The 27,480-nt window shown below is 42.8% G+C and overlaps 2 protein-coding genes across 5 annotated transcripts in view; one reads left to right on the forward strand and one right to left on the reverse strand.

Moving 5' to 3' along the window:
- fgfrl1a (fibroblast growth factor receptor like 1a) overlaps positions 1 to 9,106 on the forward strand; it is a 350,100-nt gene extending 340,994 nt beyond the window's left edge. Inside the window, exons 6-8 of one of the 4 annotated variants that reach the window (XR_010331013.1) lie at positions 1,648 to 2,001; positions 2,343 to 3,981; positions 4,078 to 9,105. Coding sequence is in view for 3 of the 4 variants with exons in the window: in XM_064341982.1 (XP_064198052.1) it covers positions 1,648 to 2,001; positions 2,343 to 2,761 (773 nt within the window). In the remaining variant the exon portion in view is untranslated. Of the gene's footprint in view, positions 1 to 1,647; positions 2,002 to 2,342 lie in introns of all 4 variants that reach the window. The other 3 variants (XM_064341984.1, XM_064341982.1, XM_064341983.1) reach the window with 3 other exon arrangements.
- LOC135258590 (uncharacterized) overlaps positions 1 to 27,480 on the reverse strand; it is a 614,972-nt gene that overhangs the window by 531,070 nt on the left and 56,422 nt on the right. The gene's annotated exons all lie outside the window — the stretch shown is intronic.

Genomic DNA, 27,480 nt, shown 5'->3' on the forward strand with positions numbered 1-27,480 from the left:
GTTCCCCCCCATTTCAGGGCACAATAATGTTTGGGACATATTAATGTAATGTAAATGATAGTAGTCATGTTTAGTACTTTGTCACATATCCTTTGCATGGAATTACTGCTTGAACTCTGTGATCTACAGACATGCACCTGGCAGTGCATCACCAAGTATATTCTTTGGTGATGCACTGCCAGGCCTGTAAAGCAGCCAACTTCAGCTCTTGCCTGTTGTAGGGGCTTGTTGCCATAGGTTTTCTCTTCAGAAAATAAAATGATGTTCAATTGGATTCAAATCAGGTGAATGGCTTTGCCAGTCAAGAATTATCTCGTTTTTGGTTTTGAAAACTCATTTGTTGTTTTAACAGTATGCCTGGGATCATTGTCTTGCTGTAGGATGAGGTACCATGCAATGAGTTTGGATGCATTTGCTTGAACTTGCGCAGGCAAGTACACTGTTTCTGTACACTTCAGAATTAATTTTGCTGCTACTGTCTGCAGTTACATCATCAATGAAGACAAGTGACCCAGTACCTGCAGCAGCCATATATGCTGAAACCAAAATGATTGGGTTGCTTTGGATCTTGAGCGGTTCATTTTGGCCTTCACACTTTGCTCTTGCCATCACTCAGATACAAGTGAATCTTGATATCATTTGTCCACAAAAACTCTTAGGTATTTCTTAGAAAACTGTAACCTGGTGGCTAAATAGAGGTTTGCATAGTGCAGTGTAGCCTCGTGAAGTCTTTTGCAGACAGTAGTCACCTATTGAGGAATGTTTCTGATCTGTCGGACAAGTGTTTGGTGATTTTTCTTAATTATGGCGAGCATTCTTTGGTCATCAACTGTAGAGGTCTTCCTAGGCCTACCAGGCACTTTGTTATTTCTGCACTCATCGGTGCTTTCTTTCTTTTTCCAAACAATGTTCATTTTGGTAAACCTAAGGTTTGGCTATGTTTTTATTTTCTAGCTTACTAGACTTTCATTGGCACAACTCATGTTGGCAAATTCTAATAACAGACTAAGGCCATCAAAAGCCTAAAATCAAGACTAGATACTGAAAACAGTCTTATATCTCCCTACAGAAACAATTGAACACACATGACTAATCACACCCGTGAACTCATTTGTCCCAAACATTATGGCCCGGAAATGGGCAACTGTGTATAAAAAGGGCTGTAATTTCCACATGGTAAAACCAAACTATATGAAAATACGTCTTAATAAAAGCTGAGAATCTGCACTGTAATCACATGTGAGTTGTTTGATTACAAATCTAAAATTGTAGAGAACAAGGACAAATCAAGAAAAAAGATTTTAAAAAATGTCTTTGTCCCAAACATTACTGAGCTCACCATATACATATGAGACACTGTTTAACACAGCTGTTGTATATGTTGAAAGACATGCTGAATTCCTGACTTCAGCTCATGATCAATAGCTCTCTTGAAGTTCATTGTGGCCAGTAGGGTATAAAAAAGTAACTGGCTGATAAAAAAGTGCACTGGAGGAGTTACTCAACTGCAGTGCCACTTGCATGAGGTGTGGAGGGCTATGCAGTGACCTGATATGCAACATTGGTGATTTAACATGAGGGAATGTGGACAAATCGTAAAAGTAAAAATAATACTGGGATGAAGATGCTTTTCAATGTTCATTGCAGAGAGGACAAACTCTAAACCCATACTGACCGGAACTCACCCGGTCAACACCACAGTGGATTATGGCGGGACTACATCATTCCAGTGCAAAGTGCGCAGTGATGTCAAGCCAGTTATACAGTGGCTGAAGCGGGTGGAGCTGGGTGATGAGAACAAATACAACTCCACCATTGAAGTGGGTGACCACCGTTTCGTAGTGCTGCCCACTGGTGAGGTGTGGTCACGACCTGATGGCTCCTACCTCAACAAGCTGCTCATCACACGTGCCAAGGAGGAGGATGCTGGCATGTACATTTGCCTAGGTGCCAACACCATGGGTTACAGCTTCCGCAGTGCCTTCCTCACTGTTTTTCCAGGTAGGTTCCCAACACCTGGCCAATCCACCCTCCTGCCTCCCGTTGGTCCTGCCCACATGTTCACACAACACGCTGAGCACTTTCTTGCAGATGGACCATGATCACACTGTCCTGAGTATGATACTTTACACAACAGTCTTCAGGATTATCCTATACAGTACTGCACAGCTGGAGGGTGTACTCTGTGATGATTAACCTCTTGCATATAATGCATTACACTTTTATATTCATGTTTTCAATAAGTATCTTTTTCTTAGAAGATTTGGTAATGATCGAAAACTCAAGTATCTATCTTTCTCTTTCTGTCTTTCTCCCCCTCCTCATCCCACCCCCTGCCCCAGACCCCAAGCCACCCAGTGCAACCATGCTCACCCCAACCTCCAGTGGCCTCCCCTGGCCTGTGATTATCGGGATCCCAGCAGGTGTGGTGTTCATCTTTGGAACAATCTTACTGTGGTTGTGCCAGTCCAAGAAACAGTGCTCTCCACCAGCAGTAGTCACTGCCCAGGCAATGCCAGGGTCCCATCGCCAGCCCCCACGGGACCGAGCCAATGCACCCCCCAGCCAGGACAACGACTGTATGGGGTCTGTCAGTTATGAGGACTGCCTGGCCCAGCAGCAGCAGCTCCTCCTCACACAGGGGAGCTCCACACTTGCCCCAAAAATGTACCCCAAACTCTACACAGACATCCACACACATACCCACTCCCATGTGGATGGAAAGGTGCATCAACACCAGCACATCCACTACCAGTGTTAGCTGACCACTCACTTCCCACTCATCCTCCCTCCAAATTCCCTACAACCCCCCCCCCCCCCCCACCCCATCCCATCCTCCCATAACCCTGCTCTCTCGAATCAATGCCCTCTCCGGACTGCACCCAAGGTCGAATGCCCCAAAAGCTGGATGTCTGAAAGAAAAGCCTATCACTGCCGCACTGCTTTCATGGAACAGGGTCAGTAGTGTACTGTGGAAAGGGAGAATCATACTTTGAATTCACCCATATTATGGACACATAGAAGGTCTTCCAAAGTCTCAGCCATTTTGAGGAGATGTCAAAGTAAATGGTCAGCAGTTGAGAAACACTGTTATTTGCTAAATCCCAGTTCGATGCCATAGTTTTTGTTGTTGTGTATTCTACAACAGAAGCAGGGCCACCGTCTGTTACCTGCCTGACTTCACCTTGCACCTCTCTGGCTTGGTGTCGAATATAATCACAGATTCCATGGAACAGACCAAAAGGAAATCCTGAAGTGGCAGCATGTTTCATCCTAGATGCAAGTAAACTTCAGCAAACAGCACAGGATTACAGTACTGTGAAAACTGCATGCATATTTTTTATTTGCCATTGGATTAAGAATACACTAACATATCTCAACGATATGTACAGGCCACATGGTTTATAAGTTCTTGCAAAAAGTAAAAATAAAGTAACTGTAATACCTGCACCAAAGTACAGCAAGGTTCATTTCAATCTGCACTTCAAAGTTTTGTATTGGCTTTAAAAGGTACTGTCAGAAACGAACTGTGTCTTACCTGGATTCATTTATGGAATTGCTTTTCGGAGCCAGATATTGGACCTCATAGAAAATGGTGAAATAATATATACATTTCTTGGGTTTTTCATGAAATCAGGAATTTGGGAGATTCACATAACTATTCACCACGTTTTCTTGCACTTATTTGGTTCTAAGAAGGTGAATGTGGTTCAAAGCATTCTGGCCCACACTCAAAGAAGTACCCTACCTGTGAGTTTATTCTTCCAGCAAAGTAATATTTGTGTGGATGTATATGGATGGTAGGGCCCAAGGGGGGTTCTAAATCACAAGCAATGGATCATTGGCCTAACGGAATTAACGGACATTAGGAGGTGCGGCGTGGACCACCTCGTGTTATTGTCTTCCAGTCCCAACCACCTCTGCCCTGTCTGGGAGGACATAGCTCTAAGAGGGCTGGACATTGTGGAAAGATCCGGAAAGGTTAGTTTCAATCTTGTATACTCAGGTGGCCTGCCTTTTTTTTAAAGCTCTTTTTATATTTGTTCCTTAATCTCCTTTGTTTGTTCATGTTCTAAGGATTTGTGTACACTACCCTGACCACTACCGGTGCCAATTGGAAACTACAAATTTTGCCTTTGACTGCTGTGTTTCCCTGCTCTGTTGGTGGCTTCTGGGACTGTGGGAAAGAATGGAAAAGGAGCCCACTGAATGGCAAATTGTCAGGACTGCCATGGTGGGGAGGGTTGGTCATTAATTATAGGTATAACAATAAAATATCAGAGATTATGAATCCAAAATGTTCAGTCTTGAAGCGGCCCTGTGTTTTGTACAACTGAGCCGCCTGAGTGGGCTGCCATGTTTAAGATCCAATAGTCTTGGATAGAGTTTTGATTTGAATAACATAAAAGTTGTTGTAAACAATTTCTTGTCATTGCATTTTACTATCTTTGGAGGAATACAGGACCATGGTAATGCCTATGTGGACTAGAGTCAAATTTAACAACAAAATATAAAGCTTTACTAATTATATATAGATTTTAAATAGAAGTCATGTATATTTAATTTATTTTGGTAAGCAAAAAGTAATGTATAATATGTTCATCAGGCATTTAAATACCTACTTTGATCCAAAAGATAAACAATTGATGCCATTTTGTTCCTATAGATGCCATGTAAGCTATGTAGTATACATCAAGTACATTGTCAATGCTATATTTGTATGTGCTGTTTAAAGGACAAATATGTTATTAGCAATCTGTGTATTGACAATCCTGTACAGTCTACCCTCTTTTTAAGTTGAAAGTGCTAGTAAAAGTTTATTCATTTGGAGACATTTTAATCATTTTATCATTATTAAAAGGAGAAGAAAAAACACTGTTCATTGTCATTGTTTGAAATAAAGTATTTGACCCATTATTATAATATACCACCTCTGCATCATAATAATGTTTGTCTCCATAACACTTTAAATAACTTTAAATAACCTGCTCCTGCTTCCTTATACAGGTACCTTAGGGGACTACAAGAAAGATGTGCTGTAACTGAGTATTTTTCATATTTTGCAAATAAATGGTTGCAGAGGCTGCATCAATGGTTTAGGCCCCATGGAATTGGAAGTCCTAACCAACTCCAATCCTTTATCTCTCCTGCCTGAACACACAGTTTAAGATATACAGTATCGCTGCTGAGCGGGCAGTTTAGACGTTATCACTGCTGAACTTACAGTTTCGAAACCATCACTGTTGAGCATATAATATAGAGAATATTACCCCTTAACCCAGAGTTTCATCCAAGGTCACAGGTCTCATGCTGAAGCCAGGGGGGCTAACTATTGCATCATTTTTTCCTGCTGACCAGCAGACATGCCAACATGCACCCTGCTTCTGCGTAACGGCCGAAGCTAAGCAAGTGTGGGCTTGGTTAGTACTTGGATGAGAGACCACCTGGGAAAACTAAGTTGCAGCTGGACGTGGTGTTGGTGATCCAGCAGGGGGCAGTCTTCCCTCTGGTCGAATAAACCCCAATGCCCCAGAGCTGTGAGGGGGACACTGTGCTATTGGAAATTCCGTCTTTCGGACGAGATGTTAAACCGAGGTCCTGACTCACTGTGGTCATTAAAGACCCGATGACACTTGAGCAAAGAGTAGGGGCTTCCCCAGTGTTCTGGCTAAATTCCCAACGTGGCTCTCTCCAACTAGCGACCTAATCATCCCCTGATATAATTGGTTAAAAAAATGTTCTCTCCCTCTCCACCTTAACCAATGTGTGGTGAGTGTTCTGTTGCAAAATGGCTGCCCTGCATCACCCAGGTGGGTGCTACACATTGGTGGTGGGTAAGGTGAGGTCCCAGTCATCACTGTAAAGCCCTTTCAGAAAAAGTGTTATATAAATGTAATGATTCATTCATGATCAAATGGACATGTGTTCAGATCCTGGCCCTGTATTTGTATTTGTGAAAATAACACTACAAAAAAAAAAAAAAAAAAAAACAGTACAGCACCTGTTCTCTCAGTCACTGGTGTACTGATCTATCAGGAGTCCCCATTTGAATATTTAGCTCTTTGCAGCCATGAAGGATGGAGATGAAATTGAACTTACTGAAGTTCAAATTGAACTTACTGAAATATAGAAAATGTATGGTGAAGTATAATGAATGTATTGTGGGTTGATGAAAATATATGAAAATTTGATTCTTGGATAAACATTCTTGTGTAATGGACCCTAATGATGTCTCTTAACAGGCCTTCTAAAAAAGAGTATATTCTAAAAAAAAAACTATATGACATCACTAATCATTATAAAGAGAAATGACATCAATGCAGGTTGGTCATATTTCAGTCAAAGCAAAAAGAACAGCCTACTTCTTGAGAATAGTTTTTGCTGTGCTATGCCGGTAACAAAGTATCAAAATGCATACAATGAATCAGATGTTACATTTCAGTCTTTACACCTCCATACCAGCAAAAAACCAGGGGTCAAATTGTTAAACATTAATTTGAACAGATTTTAAGTTGTACATAAGCTCAAGTCCACAGCAGCATGGCGATTTATAAAATGTATGCTTCTATATAGGTTCCTGAGCACACATACAAAAAATTCCTTGGTGGTGCAGCTGTATTGGAGGTATTAGACCAATGTTTTTCCTATAGCTATATAGGGTGAATAATGGAAGAGGAATGTGGTGATTTCTCAATAAAAGATGTAAATGTATGTTTAACATTAATTTATTAATTTATATGCACATTTTAAATATTCTTGTTTGCGGTTTGCTTTTGGCTTAGAGGTGCGCTTTGGACTGTTGCTAAGTAGTTTTTACAAACATTATTGCTTTGTTTTCCCTTAATTTCTTCAAGTATTGAAAATATATTGGTTATTTCTCTCCATTTCTTCAATATTGCAGATCCCCTGTCAATTATTAAAGTTACTCTGACCCAAGAAGCCTACAAGGGCAACATTGTTCCAGCTTATTCCAGCGCTTCACTTCTACTGTGCCTTTCAGACCCCTTCACTTTTTCCACATTTTGTTACGTGACAGCCTTATTCTAAAATTGATTACATTTGTTTTTATTCTCATCAATCTACACACAATTCCCCATAATGACAAAGCGAAGACAGGTTTTTAGAAATTTTTGCAAATTAATTAAAAAAACACTGAAATATCACATTTACATAAGTATTCAGGCCCTTTGCTATGACACTCAAAATTGAGCTCAGGTGCATCCTGTTTCCATTGATCATACTTGAGATGTTTTAACAACTTGAGTCCACTTGTGAGAAATTCAATTGATTGGACATGATTTGGAAAGGCATACACCTGTCTATATAAGGTCCCACAGTTGACAGTGCATGTCACAGCAAAAACCAAGCCATGAAGTTGAATTGTCCATAGACCTCCAAGACAGGATTGTGTCGAGGTACAGATCTGGGGAAGGGTACAAAAAATTTTCTGCAGCATTGAAGGTCCTGAAGATCTCAGTGCCCTCCATCATTCTTAAATGAAAGAAGTTTGGAACCACCAGAACTCCTCCTAGAGTTGGCCACCCGGCCAAACTGAGCAATCTGGGGAGAAGGGCCTTGGTCAGGGTGGTGACCAAGAACCAGATGGCCACTCTGACAAAACTCCAGAGTTCCTCTGTGGATATGGGAGAACCTTCCAGAAGGACAACCATCTCTGCAGTACTCAACCAATCAGGCCTTTATGGTAGTATGGCTAGACGAAAGCCACTCCTTAGTAAAAGACACATGACAGCCCCCTTGGAGTTTACCAAAAGGCACCTAAAAGAGAAACAAGATTTTCTGGTCTGATGAAACCAAGATTGAACTCTTTGGCAACAATTCCAAGCGTCACGTCTGGAGGAAACTAGGCACCATGGCCGTACCCACCATTGAGGCCCCCGAGGTCAGGACCTCTGTATTTTTTCCAAGGTGTATATAATAAAAGTCGTGAAATTGTCTAAAAATAACTTGGCGCGGCAAAGATATTGTACAACGCCAAGATAACCGACTTCCTCATCTGGTCGCCGTCATTGCTTGTGTGTGTGCATGGGTGGGTGGTGAAGTGGATGATCTTGTCGTTACTACAAAATCTTTACTCAACACAGTGGTTCTTTGATCAACAACTTAAGGAAACCCGACAGGTAACCACTCAATCCATGCGAAGCATGATGTAGGGTGCGTTCGCAAATAAGCTCGCGGCAGAGCGCACTCCATAACATTACTGGGCTGTTCGTAAATTCTGAGCGCTTTTAGAATGTTATTCAGAGCACCGCCCTCTCGGAGTGTCCAGAGCGTACTCTGGGCACCTTGTATCAGGAGACGGAGCAGCAGAGCTCAGATCTATAGTCTCTAAACCTGAAGCTAGACGTTTGATAGGCTAGCTCACGAAATTTAATATAATGTTAAATTGTTTAGCTAACTAGCTGCAATTGTCACAAATAGGATATTTCCAACTTACATTACTCTAGCTGTATCGGCATCATCATCCTCACTGTCCACAATTTCTTGCACAAGAGGCGCTACATTGTTTTCAGTCATAAATATTGATCTTTTTATTTCGTCCATTTTTATCAGCCAGTTTAGGTCAACTGACAGTTTTCCCGTTCGTAAATTCGTATAGGAATAGAACGCTCTATTTCTTGGAAACATAGCCCTCTCATTTTTGAATAGAGTGTCAGATTGCATTGGACTGCTTGTTGTAGTTCAATGTCATTCATCTAGACATCATCTGATGAATAGCTCCTGTGCAGTCGCGCTACGTTAAACAGTGGCCATCCATCATGATGCCGGCTAGTTTCACTTGAGTGAATTAAGTTAAGTTAATTCCATCCATCCAATGGTAGACTGATAAACTTTCAATGAAATTCTTTTCTTTAAATTCAGTGTTTGTGTAAAAGGTTGGAATTTGTGTTATAAAGAGGTGGGCTACCCCTATATATTTTTTTATTTGCATTGCAAATGTTTCATTTAGAATACGTAACGTCAGCTCATTTCATTTCACGCTAGGATAATAACCTTATACATCCGGGCCGCTAAATGGTGCTTTCTGCCTGTGATCAATGGGAATTATGTTTCATGCTTGGATTTCAGAATAAATCCAGCATCGAATTGTAATGCACACTAATAACTTGTCGTTCTTTTTGTCGTATATTTTTCTATCATACTACAGGTTTGTAAATACTAGTGTACACAATATAATCATTAGATTTTTAAAGGTAAAGATATATAGTGTCTTGTCGTTGTTAAGGTTGAGATTAAGTTTCATTTTACATGAAAATATGTTAACGTGCCAGCCAAATCCAATTGTTTATGATGCTATTCAAATTCAAACCCTGTGTTTACTTTCTTCACTGAGACAGAGAAGAAAATGAAAAGCCTCAAACAATCAAAGCTCAGCTTTGGGAAGGGAAGAGATACAGGACAAGATGAGGGGACTGAGAGAAAGTAGCCAGCCAGTCTACTCAGGGAAATCAAAAAAATGTCCCCCTAGCAGGCTCGGATTTTGGACCTCAGTATTTCTAAAACCCTGGGTACGGCCATGCCAGGCACCACTCATCACCTGGCTAATACCATCCCTACGGTGAAGCATGATGGTGGCAGCATCATGCTGTGGGGATGTTGTTTAGCAGGAGGAACTGGGAGACTAGTCAGGATTGAAGGGAAGATGAACAGAGCAATGTACGAAGAGATTCTTGATGAAAATCTGCACCAGAGCACTCAGGACATCAGACTGGGGCGAAGGTTCACATTCCAACAGGACAACGACCCTAAGCACACAGCCAAGACAACGCAGGTCTGGCTTTGGGACAAGTCTGTGAATGTCCTTGAGTGGCCCAGCCAGAGCCCAGACTTGAACCCAATTGAACATTTCTGGAGAGACCTGAAAATAGCTGTGCAGCAACACTTCCCATCCAACCTGACAGAGCTTGAGAGGATCTTCAGAGAAGAATGGGAGAAATACCCCAAATACAGGTGTGCCAAGCTTGTAGCGTTATACCCAGGAATACACAAGTTTGTAATCGCAGCCAAAGGTGCCTCAACAAAGTACTGAATAAAGGGTCTGAATACTTATGTAAATGTGATATTTAAATTCTTTAATTTTAATAAATTTTCAAAAATTTCTAAACCTGTTTTCACTTTGTCATTATGAGGTATTGTGTGCAGACTGATGAGAATAAAAATGAATTTAATTCATTTTATAATAAGGTTGTAACGTAACAAAATCTGGAGAAAGTGAAGGGGTCTGAATACTTTCCGAAGGCACTGTATGAAAAACAATGGAAGAGTGTGTGCCTTCAAGTGATAAATAGAACAATGGAACATTTACCTGGTGGGAGTCTTAAAAGCTAGAAGAGCTACAGTGTTCATCAAATGTATTGCTGTATCTACTTATTCCTTGCTGTAATTTTAATGTCATATTGAAGTAGGTCATATTCTATGGTTTAAATCTGTGGAATAAATATTTTAATAAAATTATTGCACTACTTTTTCAAATACATTTTTTTTGTAAACACAATATTTATTTAATATTGTAATTCATATAATTACAAATCTGAGATATTATATTTATTTATGCACGGTGGTGCAGTGGGTAGCACTGAAGGTAGCAAGAAGGTCATGGGTTCAAATCTCAACTTGGGGCCTTTCTCTGTGGAGTTTGCATGTTTTCCCTGTGTCCGCGTAGGTTTCCCGCGGGAACTCTGGTTTCCTCCCACAGTCCAATGTCATGCAGGTAGGCTTATTGGAGACTCTTAATTGCCCATAGGTATGAGTGTGTAAGTGAATGGTGTGTGTGCCCTGCGATAGATAGGCAGCCTGTCCAGGGTGTATTTATGCCAGGGTGTATTTATCGCACAATGCACGCTGAGATAGGCTCCAGCACCCCCCATGACCCTGCTCAGGATAAGCGGGTATAGATAATGGATGGATGGATGGATATATTTCTCTAATGATGTATATTTAAGGAATTAGAGTAATTGTGTATTTGGCCATTTCAAATATGGAGCATCGCGTAGTTCTGGCAGGTCACGAGAGTCAAGCGCTCCGGCCGAATCAGCTGACGGCTCAGCTGAGTGATGTTCGCCTATCACAGTACATTCACTAACAGGGCGGTCTACTTAAACAGCCTCCCTCTACTCATTCGGCTGCTCCTCCTGCATGCAAGCGCTGCACGTTGCTCGTAAAAAATCCCCTCCACCACCCCAGCTCCATCCCCATGCGTCAAGAATTTGCATTCTCCATTCCCATGTGTTAAGAATTTGTATTGCTCCATCCTTATGTGTTTAAGAAATTGCATTTGCTCCATTCATATGTGATAAAAACTGCTTTTGCTGCTGGATCTGTTTTGTATGTACCCCTCTAGGGGGGGTTTGGCTGCTGGCCTCCCGGCCTTATCCACGCGGGCTGCGTGGTTGGCGGGAGAGCTCCAGAACAGAGCCATACCGCCAAACATAACTGTATTGCCTTTATTGTCAATAAAGTTCTACTTGATGACAGTGGTCCTGACAGAAACAGTATTTTGAGGAGGCTTTTTATTTGAGATTAGGCCGGTGTAGAGCTGTAATACTAGTGTTAGACAGTCCACCAACTGGCTGTAAAAACGTATCATGGGTGCTGATAGAGATGAATTCCCTCTGAACCTTGATTGTTCTGTTTTTGCACATTTGGATGGAAAACAGGACCAAAACTTTATTGCAGGGTATTGTCTGCAGCTAAACAAAGTGAGTATTCTCTTGCCATGGCAGGTTCTCAGTGGAGCAACGTTAATTTCTGTAACCTCATAATATTCTCTTTTTTCTCGTAAAAAAGCCATCTGTCTGCCTTGCCCCAGAGAGGTGCTACTTTGGGCTCATGTCAGGGAAATTTCCTGTCAGTGTAATTTCAACTTTGAGATTGGCAGTCCTTGTACACAAATGGGCAGTTGGGGACGAGGGGTTAGGGGAAGTTGTATGGCACTATTCTGCCCTCAGTGGCTTCCTGCTTAAAGGTTCTGAGAGCTGGCACAGAACACACACTGTGGCTAAGCCCTGCTTAAGAGTTAAGAAATTTGTGACCTGAAATGTCCCAATACTAATGTTGTGCATGGGGCTGTTTTAACACCAAAGGCTGCTATCTTATTCTGCATTCACAACAGATACAGATTCACAGATTGACGTGGTGTGCGTTCAGAGATGCTCTTCTGCATACCTTGGTTGTAACGAGTGGTTATTTGAGTTACTGTTGCCTTTCTATCAGCTTGAACCAGTCTGGCCATTCTCCTCTCACCTCTGCCATCAACAAGGCATCTTTGCCCAGAGAACTGTCGCTCACTGGATATTTTCTCTTTTTCGGACCATTCTCTGTAAACCCTAGAGATGGTTGTGCGTGAAAATCCCAGTAGATCAGCAGTTTTTGAAATACTCAAGCCTGGCACCAACAACCATGCCACATTCAAAGTCACTTAAATCACCTTTCTTCCCCATTCTGATGCTTGGTTTGAACGTCAGCCGTCTTCACCATGACTATATGCCTAAATGCATTGAGTTGCTGCCACGTGATTGGCTGATTAGATATTTGCGTTAATGGGTGCAGTTTTCAGTTGAACAGGTGTACCTAATGAAGTGGACGGTGAGTGTAGATCCCTGCTGACTGAACCTTCCCTAACCCTGAGAGAGACTACTGCCAATTATTAATTGCCCTGCAGGCATCTTATCCACTGTATCCTGGTCCATGGAACTTGTCCATATATATAAGGATGGCAATCCTAATGGCATTGAAGTTATGCCTCATACCTATACAGCATTGAGAGTTTGCCACTTTTCAGGGTTCCCTACAGAAATAACCTCAATGACCACACACTCTCAGTGCTTAGAAACATTCATTTCTGTACCTTCTGACCCCATTTCAACGGACAGAATTCATGAACAACTACACACGTCCACACAATAAAGCCCCGAACTTACGCGATTTTGCGTTTTTTTTCTTCTTCTTCCTGCCTGATTACATCATCACAAATGCTCCAACCTACAAAGAATATGTCTCCCCATTGGACATTTAGGTAAATCAGCCAATAAAAACAATAGATACGCATGCAAAATGGACATACATAGAAGTACACTTTGCAGTTTCTGTGTCTTCTTCACTGGTAGCTCACCAGGTAGTGGGTCTACTTACGTCTCGTTTGGACGAGTGACAGGCTTAGGTTCAAATCCCCCCTCGGACTCAAGCAAACCTCTCACCCATTACACTGTCTTACTGGGTTACTAAAAATAAAATATTTACACTATTCATATGCCGGTTTGATTTAATGAGTTATAGATAGTGCTTTGTTTATGCGAGTAACTTGGCATTTTTGTACGTTGAAAACATGTTTTTCATCAGATACATATATATATATCATATATATACATATATATATATATATATGTACAACCAGCACCATGCAAGAGCCTTATAAGGGGATGGAATCACTGTGCTTGGATGCAGTGCCTTTAGGCAGATCTCATGTAAAAGTAAGGTGCACTTAGGTTAAAGTGACAATCTCGAAGATTTCAGTTTCGTTCTCTATGGCAGTGCCAATGGCGAGAAGCGGTAATTGCAGGTATGTTTTTGGACCTCACTTCCCATAGATCCAACCGGATCCAACCAACTTTCTGAAGGCACTGTACATAAATAAATGTAATCATGCTTGCTTCCCCAAGCTCTCCCTCCTCGCTTCCTGTCCTTTGTGGTGAGTGCATTAGGTAAAATATTCCACTGTCAGTGGTAAGTTTACTTGTAAAAAATGTATATCTAAAGCTAGACTGGTGGAAAAAATCTCTGAATTGGAAACTCGCATCGAGACTCTTCAACAAATTGGAACCAATGCGGAATTCTCCTTTTTGGCCCATTCTAGTTCTATTTCTCTTTCACATAGTTTATTAGCCCCACTGGCATCCTCATTAACAGGACAAGTTTGTCACAGTAAGGAGGCATAGTGACAAGAACCCTATGGTACGTACTCAACCCCCTCCTCAACTTTATAACCCGTTCACCCCACTTAATGAAACTTAGTCGAGACTACCAATGGTATGGATGGTAATATATTTGAGATATTTTATTGTGTGAATAAAACATTAATACGACAATCACACTTGCCAGATAAATGCTAGGTTTAGCTATGGTAGCCCATAACTATAGAAAATTAAATAATAATATATGGTACATATACAGTTGAGGCCAAAAATTTACATACACCTAGGCTAAAGATATTCAAACTCAGGATGGATCCATTTGAAGACAATATCGGGTGAGGTCGTTTAGTCCTTCAATCCATCATTATGCTGAGAAATTGCTAAACCATTTTTATTGATAGTATTTGCGTTTCTCTGCAAACGCGCAAAAACACACTGGTATTATAAAACAATGACGGTAAATATATAGATAGTCCGCATAGTTCCGTTGCTACCATAATGTAACAAACTTTCTTGTGTCTACAGCTGCAGTTCCTCACTGCAATTACTAATATTGAAAAACAAAAGACGCAATTTATGCTGTAGTGTGCCAATGCCTAAATAAATAATACAGTACTCTGTGCACAGCACGCAGGTAGCAGGCGAGTTGATATTTTGTTTTCTGTTTTGTTTTTTTTTCCAATGTCGTATATTTCAAACATGTATTATTATTCTATCTGTCTCTGAGGTGCTCTGAAATGTGCATTCTCTGCTAAGCTGAGCAATGGATTGGAATATGTGTCTGACGCCTTTTCACTGCTATGAGCACATCAATGCACTGCCCCGCCTCCAATCCCCTCAACTCCCCCTGCCCCGTAACTCCAACAGCAGTTAAAATAATATAGTAATAATAAAGTAATATTTTTGTTTTCTTTGTAGTTTACTATTGTTCAAAGAAAAAAATACATTTTTATTTATAGTATATAGTTCTTGGGCATATATATTGTATTTCAATTGTGCTTTTGGAATAAAAACATATTTCTATCAACATTTTTCGGTCTAGTGTCCTTTCTGGTGGAAGGCTCAGGTGCCAGGCTCTTCATGTACATAATGCCACATGATAAAGCAATGGCAAGGTCAATTGACATGATATTTGGTGTGGGTAGTACATACACCCTGGACTTACATTGCAGGGTATTCGTTGCGGTGAGACATGTACTTTTAGAAATACATTACAAAAAACATATTCTTTTCATAAAACGTAAATGAATTTTTTTGCTTTGAACTTCTATTTCTGATTATCTAACTCTTAGAAGTAAAATTTTTTCATAAGAGACTTCTGATAAAACTGGTATGTAATACTTGGGGCTTTTTCTTAATTAATGTGTAAAAAACTGTAAATAAAAAAAAAAAAATTTTAAATGAAGATAGTGAGAAACGACCAATAACATTTTAGGGTCCTAGGGTTTAAGGATCTACCTTTAGAGCCACTACCTTTTTGCCCTTGATACCATGGGAAAATCCAAGACTCAGCCAACACCTCAGAAAAAAACTGTCCACAAGTCCGATTCCTCCTTAGGAGCAATTTGAAGGTACTGAAGGTACCACAAGCATCTGTACAAACAATTGTATGAAAATATAAAAATCTTAGGAGCACACAGACACTGCATCATTCAGGAAGGAGGCACAAATTAACTCCCATGGCTGAACGAACTTTGGTCCGAAAGGTTCAACTGAACCCCAAGATAACAACAAAGTATCTATATCCACCAGTAAGAGAATCGTACATTGCCATGGCCTGAAAGGTTGTCATGCAAGGAAGAAGCCCCTACTTCAAGACCGGCATAAAAAAGGCAGACTGAAGTTTGTCAGGCAATCACCAGGACGAAGACCTAGCCTTTTGGAGGAGTGTTCTCTGGGCAGATAAAACAAAAATTGAACTGTTTGGCCATAATGATCAGCGCTATGTATGGAGGAAAAAGGGTGAGGCTTTTAATCCAAAGAACACCATCCCAACTGTGAAGCATGGGGGTGGCAGCATCATGTTGTGGGGGTGTTTTGCTAGAAGAGGGACTGATACACTTCAGAAAATAGATGGCATCATGAGGAAGGAAGATTATCTAGAAATACTGAAGCAACACATCAAGACATCAGCTAGAAAGTTAAAACTTGGTCGCAACTGGGTCTTCCAGCAGGATCTCTAAAGTTGTAACAAAATTGCTTAAAGACAACAAAGTGAAAGTATTGGAGTGGCCATCACAAAGCTCTGACCTGAATTCCATAGAAAATGTATGGACTGAACTGAAAAAGTGTGTCCAAGCAAGGTGGCCTATAAACCTGATTGAGTTACACCAGTTGTCTCAGGAGGAATGGGCAAAAATTCCAGCAAAGGATTGTGAGAGGCTTGTGGAAGGCTACCCCAGGACTTTGATTCAAGTTAAGCAATGTGCGTACACCCGCACGTACTCCAGCGCACCCCATGGTTTTTCCCTCATTCAACTTCACGGAGACAATAATCATTGGTAATAGATAATTGTGTTAGATTGTAGATGGTATTATAGTGGTCTTTCGTGATTCCGTTCACTGCGTTTATTAAACATTGTTTAATTATACACAGTTGTCTGGTTCATGTTTCCTGGATATCGACTGAAGCCACAACATTCTATCAAAAGAACCATTTCCTTCAGAACCTAGATTGTCAGATTGAAATATTCATTTAATAATTGAATTTGTAATATTTGATCAATCTAATAGAAATAACCATTGGTATTTGAAATTTAAACCGCTAATAAAATTCCAAATTATATGGTAATAATAATTTTATGAGACTGATTAATACCGTAAATTCTACCCACTGCACCTACAACTGGTGCCCCGTGTGAGGGTAGAGCAGTTGGCTTCAATTGAGATTTAAGGAATATTGATCCTGTAACGCTGAATTAAATAATTAGAATTAAAGCTTTCCAGATGGCGCCATACTTACTATGCTGAGGCCTGCCTCAAGACAAATGCCATTTGTACTTGCAATAGGTTGTGCTGTAACAGTGGTAGCGGCTAATTCTAATTTACGTACATCATTGTCTGTCTATTAACGATTCAAACAAATTTAACCATACAAAACAGCTGTGTCCTTACCCCCGTAGTTAAGTTAGTATATTCGTGCCATTTCCTTTTGAATCCACAGGGTAGCGATGTTATTTTAGACGGTCTATGATTGTGATTGGTTGTGGTAGCGATTGTCCTCTGACCTTTGGGGAGGCCATTTTGGCTTTGTCTACACTAGCTAAGAAGCACATGGTTGAGCCGCAGATAATCCAGTGGATTTTATGTTTGTACTCACTTGTAGAAGTGCTGTTTGGAAGTAACACGTGTACAATGTGCTTATGCTTGAATTCATGCTGATATTCTGTGTGAAGTAGTAGTGTTAAAGCCTATCCAGATATTAATCCCTGATAGCTGCCTAGCTAACTGCCCATGTGTGTAGTCATTGTTAGCTATTGCTAACCAACTCCATTCAGTACCCTAACCCGGTGGTATTCTATAAACTGTCTATATACATGTATTGCCACAGTATTCCTGTTATAACCAGGTAGTTACACTATACATGCTAAGGTTAGTGGTAATTATTGATACTTTCCTGAATAATTATAATGTATTCCCCATTTTTCCTTAGATAAGAAAAATAATAAAAAATAAAAATCTAAAGAGGATTTTTATTTTTTTTTTTTTAATAATTTTTTTTTTTTTGTGACTCATTTCCATTTGTGCTGTACTTAACGAAGTGGCAGTGAATAGTAAGTCCACCCATCCTTCATGTGCTACAGTGTTTGGAAATAGTTCTTTTCGTTTTGTTTTTTTCTTGGCTCAAGAGGGAGACCCTTCAGCGAGGACAGAATAAGCTGGGTCATCAATAATAAACCCATTTTAATATTGAGTAGTTATTAAGCATTATTACATCCGTGTAGTAACTTAATTAGTAATTACCAATTTCCAGCACATAGCTTTCATCAGCTAGTTCACCCCTAGCATTGCAGAGTCATCAAGATAGTGTTGCTTTTCAGTGCTGTTGTATAACGGCGTTGTGTAAGTGAATGTGTTGGGTCGTTACAATTGGTCACAGTCACCGCATCTGTCCAAAGTCTGAGTTACTAGTGCCCGCATGACCCCTGCTGGTTTCTTGCGCAGTTCTGCCCGGTACTTTGTAGGAGGCCCCGTGGTTGTCGTATCTTTTCACACTTTGGGTTAGATAAACCCTACCCAATACAGGTTGTAGCTAGCTTGGCCATTGCTGGCCCGCTTTCTTCCCTGCTTCTCCCTGTTCCTCAATAGGTCTAAAAATGAGCCACAGCTCCTCCCAAGCTTCTCAGGTGGAGGCAGGGCTCCCAGAATTGGAGCAGATTCCCATTCAGGACTTTGTTGCTCAGCTTCTCCTATTTCCCCAGGAGGAGAAGGAACAATTTGAGCGACACTCTTTGGAAGAGTGCGAAAGGGAAATCAATCATTTAGTGCAGTCCATCCAGGACTCCTCTCACGCCTGCCGTATGACAATCCAAGAGGTAGTAGGCAGGCTGTTCTTACTCCACCACCGACAGACGAGCATAGAGCTGGAGACCCTGAGTAGGGAGAACCGGCAATTGAGTCAGATAGGGAACGGCTACAAGCGGAGGTGAGAGATATACGCCGCGACCTCACTACAACTACTGAGGCGCTGGAAGAGTGTGGCGCTAGATTCACAGGCAATGAGCGTCACCTCAGTAGCATGCAGACCACCCTCACTCAGAGAGACAGTGAACTGGCTCGCTTGAAAGCTCAAGTCGCCAATGCACATCTTGGGGGTCGTGACTCCTTCTCCGGCAGAGGCCGGGAAAGAGACTGCTCCGTAAAAGAGAAAGTGAAGGAGCCCTCTCAGTCTGGTGCAATACGGAAGGAGAGACAGAGGCACAGATCTCCTTCACTCTCACCGCCTCGGAAGGAGAGACAGAGGCACAGATCTCCTTCACTCTCACCGCCTCGGAAGGAGAGACAGAGGTACAGATCTCCCTCACTCTCGCCTCCCCGCCGAGCATGGGGAGTCCGTTTTGTGCACACCGCCTCAGATAGGTAATCAGACTGCTCCCCACGGCGACCCCGTGCGGAACGTCGCTCTTCTCGCCCTCGGTGGGGCCATGAATCTGACAGCTATTCTTCTCCATCTCTGGGAAAATCCGTAGTCTCATACCAACAGCCTCGCATGGATGACTCACATTCGCCCCCTAGACGGCACCGGTATAGATCACGATCCCGAGCCTCTCGAAGAAAAAACTACTCCGGCTCCAGTCCCTCTGACTTAGACCAATCCCCCTCCTCGAGAAGGTCTCGATCAAGTCTCCAGACAGTCCACGCTGGAAACACCTTGATACGCTAGCTAAGGACATTTTGATCCCGAGAAGGTCGACCACAATATGGGAGACTACCTATGGGAGATTGAACATAGTCTGTCCGAGCTGCCAAGAGCGACCGACAAAGAAAAGGTCAAACTCATTTGGAAGACAACCTCTCGCCCTGTTCGAGCATTCATAGAAGCACAGCCCTTTTCTGTCCGTGACAGCTATCGCCGGCTGTGTAAAGCGCTCTCAGAAGAATACATGCACTTTGCTGATGAGATGTCAGCCACAATTTCTGCAATTCAGATCAAACATAACCGATCTGAGCACCCTCATGATTTTTATAACCGCTTGCGATATGCCTTCTTCCAAGGGAGAAATGGGCCAGGTCTTGAGGAGGACCGAGCCTTCAAGTCCTTGTTCCTCCACAACCTGCACCCATCCATCCGTGCTCATGTCACCCTCATGACTTGTGGCGACGATCAATCAAGGCCCTCAATGCGCAACATCAGGAAGATAGCGCAAATGGCCTGGGACGCCATCGTCCGTCCGAGTGACAAGAATAAGAGGAAAGAGGAACCTAGAGTTCTTGAACTGAAAGGCTCCGGAACCCTACTTAAGCTTGAGGGTTCAGAAGTCCCAACCTCTAAGACTGTGTTCCAGAAAGACCATCAAGACCCCCACTCTCGTCATAACACAGCCACCGACAGGTGGAGGGAACAACAGCGGTCCAAGAGTTGTGATGGTCAGCAGAGAGACTCTGGAAACCCACGTCATAGCCATGGACAAAGGTATACAGACAGGAGGGGAGGGTCATGAGAGCATAGGAGGGGTGACTCACAGCAGGACAGCGGGTACAGGAAGCAGGATAGGAAATCAGATGCAGAGCTCAGGGCTGAACTGAACTCCATTAAGGAATCCTTAGCTGGCCTCACTCAAGGCATAGCCTCTCTTGGGAAGCCTTCAAAGGGGGGTAATAGCGACACCCCCACTGCATGACTAGGCCAGGTTTCCTCCCCTCCACCAAGAGTCTACCTTGTGGGGTGGGAAAGAGGACCTGCAGACAAAGTTGCTCCTCCACCAACTGCAGAGAAATCCATCTTGTCAATAGCTAAAGCTGCTCGCTTTTGCAATTCCTTGGGGAATTAGTCCAACATGGAAACGCCAAACGCATTTATGCCACAGTTCTGATTGAAGACAGTGTACGTCTCAGTGCACTGTTGGACACTGGGTCAGAGGTCAGCCTCATGTGCCCTACCACGTTCACCGAGATTACCCAGGAGATGCTGGTAGCCGGTAAACGCCTCAATGTGGAATCTTGTGACTTAAAAATCACAAATTACACTCAGGACCGCGCTTCCATCACTCAACGAGCCTGGTTAGAGTTTGGTTTCCAGGAAATGAAGATCATCCATCCTGTCTACATCTCCCAGTTCAACACCGAACGCATACTCATTGGACAAGACCTACTTAGTAGGTTGGCTCCATTGATCGACTGCCACCGAGGGCAGCTGTGGACACAAGTGACCTCTCCAAAGCCTTTTGATATTGGTATCACCAAACAACCATGCAACGCAATTGCAACCAATGGTGGTGCTGAGACTCGCTCAGCCACTGCGGACTCACCCAACATAGAGCTTGAGTCCCATACACAACACTCTGGAGACCCTGTATCCCCCAAAAACCTCTCACCTGCCCTCAGTGATCCTCCACAGGAGACTGAGAACACTTAGCCTGCCGCCCATGTTCGACATGAACATGAATCATTTCTATGTGCCTTGGACGAGCCCAAGTCACAACTATAGTCCGTTAATCACTGGTGGGGCGCGGGTGAATGGGGTCAATGTGCAGGATACACTTGTTGCAATAGGGTCTGAGAAGTCTGCTATCCGCCAAGGCTTATATGACCTTCTTTACCATAAGGACACTTGCCCGCCCTTTGCGCATAAGAGCCACAGGCTACTCTCTCAATGAAGAGCATTGGGATTTGTGCGCTGGCTCTCCAGATTGGAAAGAAGCAGCTGACCCACTACTTCAGTGCGGTGCCCCAGCTGTCCCACTCCATCTACGTCGGAGCCGATGCGCTAGTTCGGTTGGGTGCTCAGCTTGACACCATTAATGGCGTTTTGTGGTCTCAAGTGCGCACAGAGGACAAACTCCTTTCCACAGACTCAGAACACATGGGCTCTGGTCAACGATTCCCCAGGCCTGCCAAGTGGCGAGTGAGTTTGACATGGCTATTCCCAACCAAGACCGCTGGCGTTCCTGCTAGATTCATGATTCTGAACGGACAAGCATTTGATTGCTCAGGATCTTCTTTCTCCATATTTCTATGAGCTAAACCTGACCATCTGTGGCACCCCTCTTCTAGAAGTCCAAAACCGCTCTACTTATCTCTTGGGACAGAATCTTACCAATACGACTGCTCATGTGACCGCAAGAAAACCCCTAGGCTACCTCATTAATAGCTCTTTCCATGATTTTGAGCTCACCATCCCCGTGATTGGTGAATTCCCTCTCTCCTTGATACAGAAAAAAGCTGCAATGAGTATAATACTTCACCCATCCTTTGAAAATGATATCAGTAATTCCCAATAAAGTGTTCCCTAGTGATACCATTCGTCGTATTGACTTAAGTCAAGAACATGAGTTGGTAGTGTGTGCAATTTTTGTGGTTCCTGTTTGTGGTTGGCTTCCTGTTTGTGGTTGAAAGTTTGTGGTTGAAAGAGCGAGGAGTTCGAAAAACTTTGTTACAGGCTAATATCGTGCTTTCAATGGTGTATCGACACTATCTTGGGTTTTTTTTTTTTTTGTTTAAACAAAACCTAAGTATCATATACTACTTTCTCCGGATTACTTGCCAAAGTAAATTGTAAATCGAACGACGCGAACAACTAAAGAAAATACGGTAAGAGCGCATCATGGCTTCCATTCCCTGCATAGTTTGTTGTATGGTTAGTCTTAGCTCTGCTGCCAATTTTATGAGTAATGGTACTTGTTCTAAGTGTCAGCTTAATTTAGAATTGGCACAGAAAATAGCTGAGTTAGAGACACGCATCCGGACTTTATATCAGATTCAGGAGAGTGACACTTTCTTAGACTCCCTTTTACCCGAGCCGGATGCTAGTTTAGATGCGAGTGTTTCTCCGCCGCCAGTGTCCTCGCTGCAGGACGATTTTATCACGGCACCAAAGAAACATAGTTGCCGGCCCAGGGCCGCCGAGCACCACCCAACTCGCGTTTCCAACCGATATTCCCCACTCAGTAACACACCTACTGAGAAAGCCCTGATCATAGGGGATAGTATTTTGAGAAACGTGAGATTAGAGACACCAGGGACCATAGTACAGTGTATTCCTGGTGCCAGAGCCACCGACATTGAGGCAAATTTAAAAGTGCTGGCTAAAAGTAAACGTAAATACTCTAGGATTGTTATCCACGTCGGCACATATATTGAGACGGTGTCTGTTCCACGCATCTATGCCAAACGTAAAGCTAACCGTGGAATTGATGTGGATAACTTAATTGTCATAAAAACACGGCACGCTGCTACTAATCATAGTGAACCATATTTAAAAATTGGTCTATCAAATGTTAGATCACTCACTCCAAAAGCAGATCTTGTCAACGAATTGATAATAGACCATAATCTCAATGTATTATGTCTGACTGAAACTTGGCTAAGACCTGATGAATATGTTGCGATTAATGAAGCGTCTCCTGTGGGTTTCATAGGTACTCAGGTGTCACGTCCATCAGGCAGAGGGGGAGGCGTTGCAGCTATTTATCAGTCCTTATTGAGTCTAGCGCCTAAGCATGGATATATGTTCTCCCCTTTTGAAGTTCTTATTACTAACTGTGTACAGCCCGATCTAGCTAATAAAAGTGCTAGCGGGCAGTCCTTTTTTCTTGTGTCTGTTTACAGGCCACCTGGGCCTTACTCTGATTTCTTAAGGGAATTTGCTGAGTTTTTATCACACCTTGCAATCTCAGCAGATAAGGTCATAATTGTTGGTGATTTCAACATACATGTGGATACAAATGGTGACCCCCTAGGAACAGCTTTTGCCTCTGTTCTTGATTCCATTGGTTTTGTACAGAATGTTTGTAAGCCTACTCACAACCATGGCCATACCTTAGACTTAGTTCTGTCCCATGGTATTAGTGTGGTAAATCTTACCATTGCACCTCATAACCCTATACTAACAGATCATTTCCTCATTACGTTTAATATTAACCCTCTGGGGTCTAAGGGTAAAATGAGGCACACTGGTGATTGTGCGATGCTCTGACATTTGTGTAAATTTCAACTTTATATACAGTGATTCCAAAGTGTTTCATATCTTTGTTTTCAGCACAGACTCAGCTACAATAATAATCTGGCAGCAGTAAGTAGGTCATAATCATGTGTGGATTGTAAACTGCTCTAAAAACACACAAACTGTAAACAGTAGTTTTGAACATGCACAGGAATGTTGTAATAAAGCACACTGAACAATTGTGACTCAGACTTTTGGTCACTGAAATGTGTTCATCAAGGTCTTGGGTATCAAAAGATGACAAAATATTTTAGCAAATGCAATGATAAATATAAAATACATTGCTAAAAGTTAGTGTTGTGACTACTATTTTTCAACACCAGGTGAGAATGGGAGGGCAAATGGCCTTTCTGTAATGAATATGCATTGGGTAGGACGACCTGCCAGCTAAGTAGGCTATTCACACCTGGCCGCATGCCTCCCCACCACTAAGACAAAGACTCAGTGAGCCATTTAGAAGACAGAAACAAAGACATCTTTTGATTTTCAGAACATTTATTGAAGCAAACTATACGCATGGAAGATGGGATGAGACTGGTGTACTCTTGCAACGCTTGCGTGGCCTCTTAGCTAGTGGTGAACTAGGCCGTGTTTCCTGATAAGCATCTCTGCAAATATGATAAAAACAAAATTGTTAGGAAATGTGACATCAAATCAAACTTTATTTATATAGCACATTTCCTTCAACAGGTGAAAATTAAATGTGCTTTACAAAAAAGGGGCAAACCACTAACTAATGAAAACAAAACTTAGGAAATGTGACATGGTTACATCATATACAAACAAAGAACCAAACAAACACTGAGGTCCAACAACAACTTGCTAAAGCTGATGCGTTGGAAACCGAAGCTCAACGACAGCAGCTTATACAATTATTTTACAACTTCGAGCACATTTTCTCCAGGGATGCCCACGACTGTGGGGTCACTGATCTTCACACGGTACGCATCCCTACAGACCCGAACACCCCGTCGACGTTTGTGCGTCAATATAAGATCCCCCTAGCTGCTTTTGAGTCCATTCAAGAGACTCACTACTGGATAAGCAGACCATTCATGAATGCAACTCCACTTACAATTCCCCGCTGTGGCCTGTGTTGTAAGCGTCGGGAAAATGGCATCTGACTATTGACTACCGACAGCTGAACAAGCAGGTTCCACTGTCCCGTTAGCCCATGATCCATTTGGACCAAGAACTGGCGAAGGTTATCGATGCTCAGTATTTTTCAACAGTGGATGTGTCCAATGGCTTCTGGACACGGAAGGTGGACCCAGCGGATCAGTACAAGCTAGCCTTTTCCTTTGGTAACTGCCAGTTTACCTGGAACTCCCCGGCTGAATTCAACATCTTCCTGCATAAAGCCATGAGCCATGCAGTTGCCCGGGGGAACCTAATCTATGTCGATGACATACTCATGCGCAGTCAAACATGGGAGGACCACCTGGCTGAGATCTGTCATGTTCTCAGCCAGCTGTCCACTGCAGGTGCAAAGCTGTCCCTAAGCAAGGGTCAGTGGTGCCGCAGTAAGGTGGAGTACGTAGGACTCCTGGTTGGAGCCGATGGCATCCAACCACAATCTAGTCGGATCCAAGCCGTCCAAAGCATCAAGGGCCCGGTAAATGTCTCTGAGCTCTGAAGCTTTTTAGGTGTCTGCAACTATTCAAGGCAGTTCATTGAGGACTACGCTGAAATTGCTAGACCTCTAACTGAGTTGCTACAGAAAGACAAGACCTTTGTGTGGGGACTTACTCAGGACGCAGCCTTCAAAGAGCTCAAAGACAAGCTTTGCACCGCACCTTGCCTTGCCTATCCAGACAAGGATAAGAAATTTTATCTGGAGGCAAGCTTCTCCCAACACTGCCTCAGTGCTGCCCTCTCTCAAAAGCATAACCAAGACAAGTGTATTGTAGCATATGCTAGTAGGTCATTAAGCAGCGTGGAAGTGAAATTCTCAGACTGTGAGAAATGCCTACTGGCTACTGTGTGGGCAGTAGAACACTTCCGCAGCTACATAGGAGGACAAAAGATAATTATTGAGACATATCATCAACCTGTGTCCTTTCTGAACAGACAACGACTCAAAGAAGGCAGGGTCTCAAGTAGTCGCATTGCTTCTTGGATGATGACTCTTCAGGGTTACGACGTCAAGGTCAAATATTCCCAAACTCACAAAATGGCCCTAGGCCAAGGTCTGGCAGAGTGCCAACACTATGAGTGTGAGGCTATGCCAAGGGAGCTGCCAACTACGGTGACCGCTCTCTCATTACCCTCAGATCATCACTAATATGATGATAACGTCTGTTCTAAACTCCCAAAGGTCTACGTGGATGGATGCTCATTCCATCACGACCACCACATCCAGGCTGGCGTGGGCATTGTTTGGGAGAATGGCTCCTTGGGAGAGCCTTCACAATACAAACTTGGCTCCAAGACCAGTCAATATGCAGAGATAGCCGCTGTTCTCATTGCCCTGCAACAGGTTGCTCGAGCCATGATCAAAGATTGGTAATCTGCTCAGACTCCAATTATGCTCGTCATAGTTTTGTTTCTCACTTCCCGGCTTGGAAGCAAAACAACATGAAGAATGCACGTGGGAAGGAGGTCAAGCACGTGGAGCTCTTCCTGGTGTGTGACAGACTGGTTGGTAACCAAGGTATGAAAGTGTACTGGAGGAAGGTAAAAGGACATTCACAGGCCTCGGGCCCAGATAAGGATGGCAATGACGAAGCCGATCGGCTGGCCAAAGCGGGCGCATTGGGAAGAACACCCTGGCAGTTCTTAACAGAATGGCTCCCACAAGCAGAAACCTGCTCAGTGAATGCAGTCACGCGCACACAGGTCTGTGAGGGTGCGGACCAATCCCGCATGGATTAGCACACCCTGTGTTTGGGTAGGGAACCAGGTGCCACAGATCTGGTTGCCATGCAGAAACGGGATCCAGTGATAAAAACCATGTATGAGTTTGTAACTGACCCTGTGAAACACTCCATCCCTCCTAAGTCACTAAAACGGTCCGCTGACCTGCGGAACTTGTACTATCTCGGGCACAGTCTCAGGATTAAGAAGGGACTGCTGGTGTATGCACCCAACAATGCAGAACTACCTTGATGGGTCGTCCCATCAGATCATAGGGGGGTGATGATCCAGCATGCCCACGATCTGCCCTGTGGAGGCCACAGAGGCGCCAGGGCCACCTGTAAGACCCTTCGGCAAGTTGCCTATTGGCCTTCCATGACTAGGGCCATCACTGAGTATGTACGCGGATGCTTAGTCTGTTGCCAATTCCAACCATCACAACCACTGCACAGAACCCCTCTTCAAAGGAGGGGAATCTCCTTTCCTTAGTCGAACATCCAGGTAGATTGGATTGGACCCGTCACCAAATACTCACGAGGTAACAGATACCTCCTTACAGTCACCTGTGCATTTACTAAGTGGTTGGAGTGCCTCCCGGCACCAAATGACACTGCCGAAACGACTGCTCTCTTGCTGGTCAACCAGGTCTTCAGCTGTTGGGGCCTTCCCCTGTCCATAGACTCAGACCGAGGTATGCATTTCACAGCCAACATAATGACCACATTGTGGAATATCCTCCTGGGAACCGAGGAAAAAAAGTGTCTTCCAATTTCTTTTTTTTGTGATTTCCTACTTATTTAGGGTTTTAAAAAATCTTACAATTTAGACTTTAAAATATATTTTTATTTTTAATTTTACAGTATGTCCACTGTAGCGGACCACAGGACCATTTTAGTGTGAAAGGACAGTCAAACTTAGAAGATAAAAAATTGAACAGATTATGGTTGTAGAGTGATATTAAACTAAGAATACATTCAACTTGATTCAAAAACAAAATTATTTATCATTCTTGATTGTTTCACTTGCTTGTTGGTT

Source organism: Anguilla rostrata, chromosome 7 (assembly GCF_018555375.3).
Source record: "Anguilla rostrata isolate EN2019 chromosome 7, ASM1855537v3, whole genome shotgun sequence".
Classification (NCBI taxonomy): Eukaryota; Metazoa; Chordata; class Actinopteri; order Anguilliformes; family Anguillidae; genus Anguilla; species Anguilla rostrata.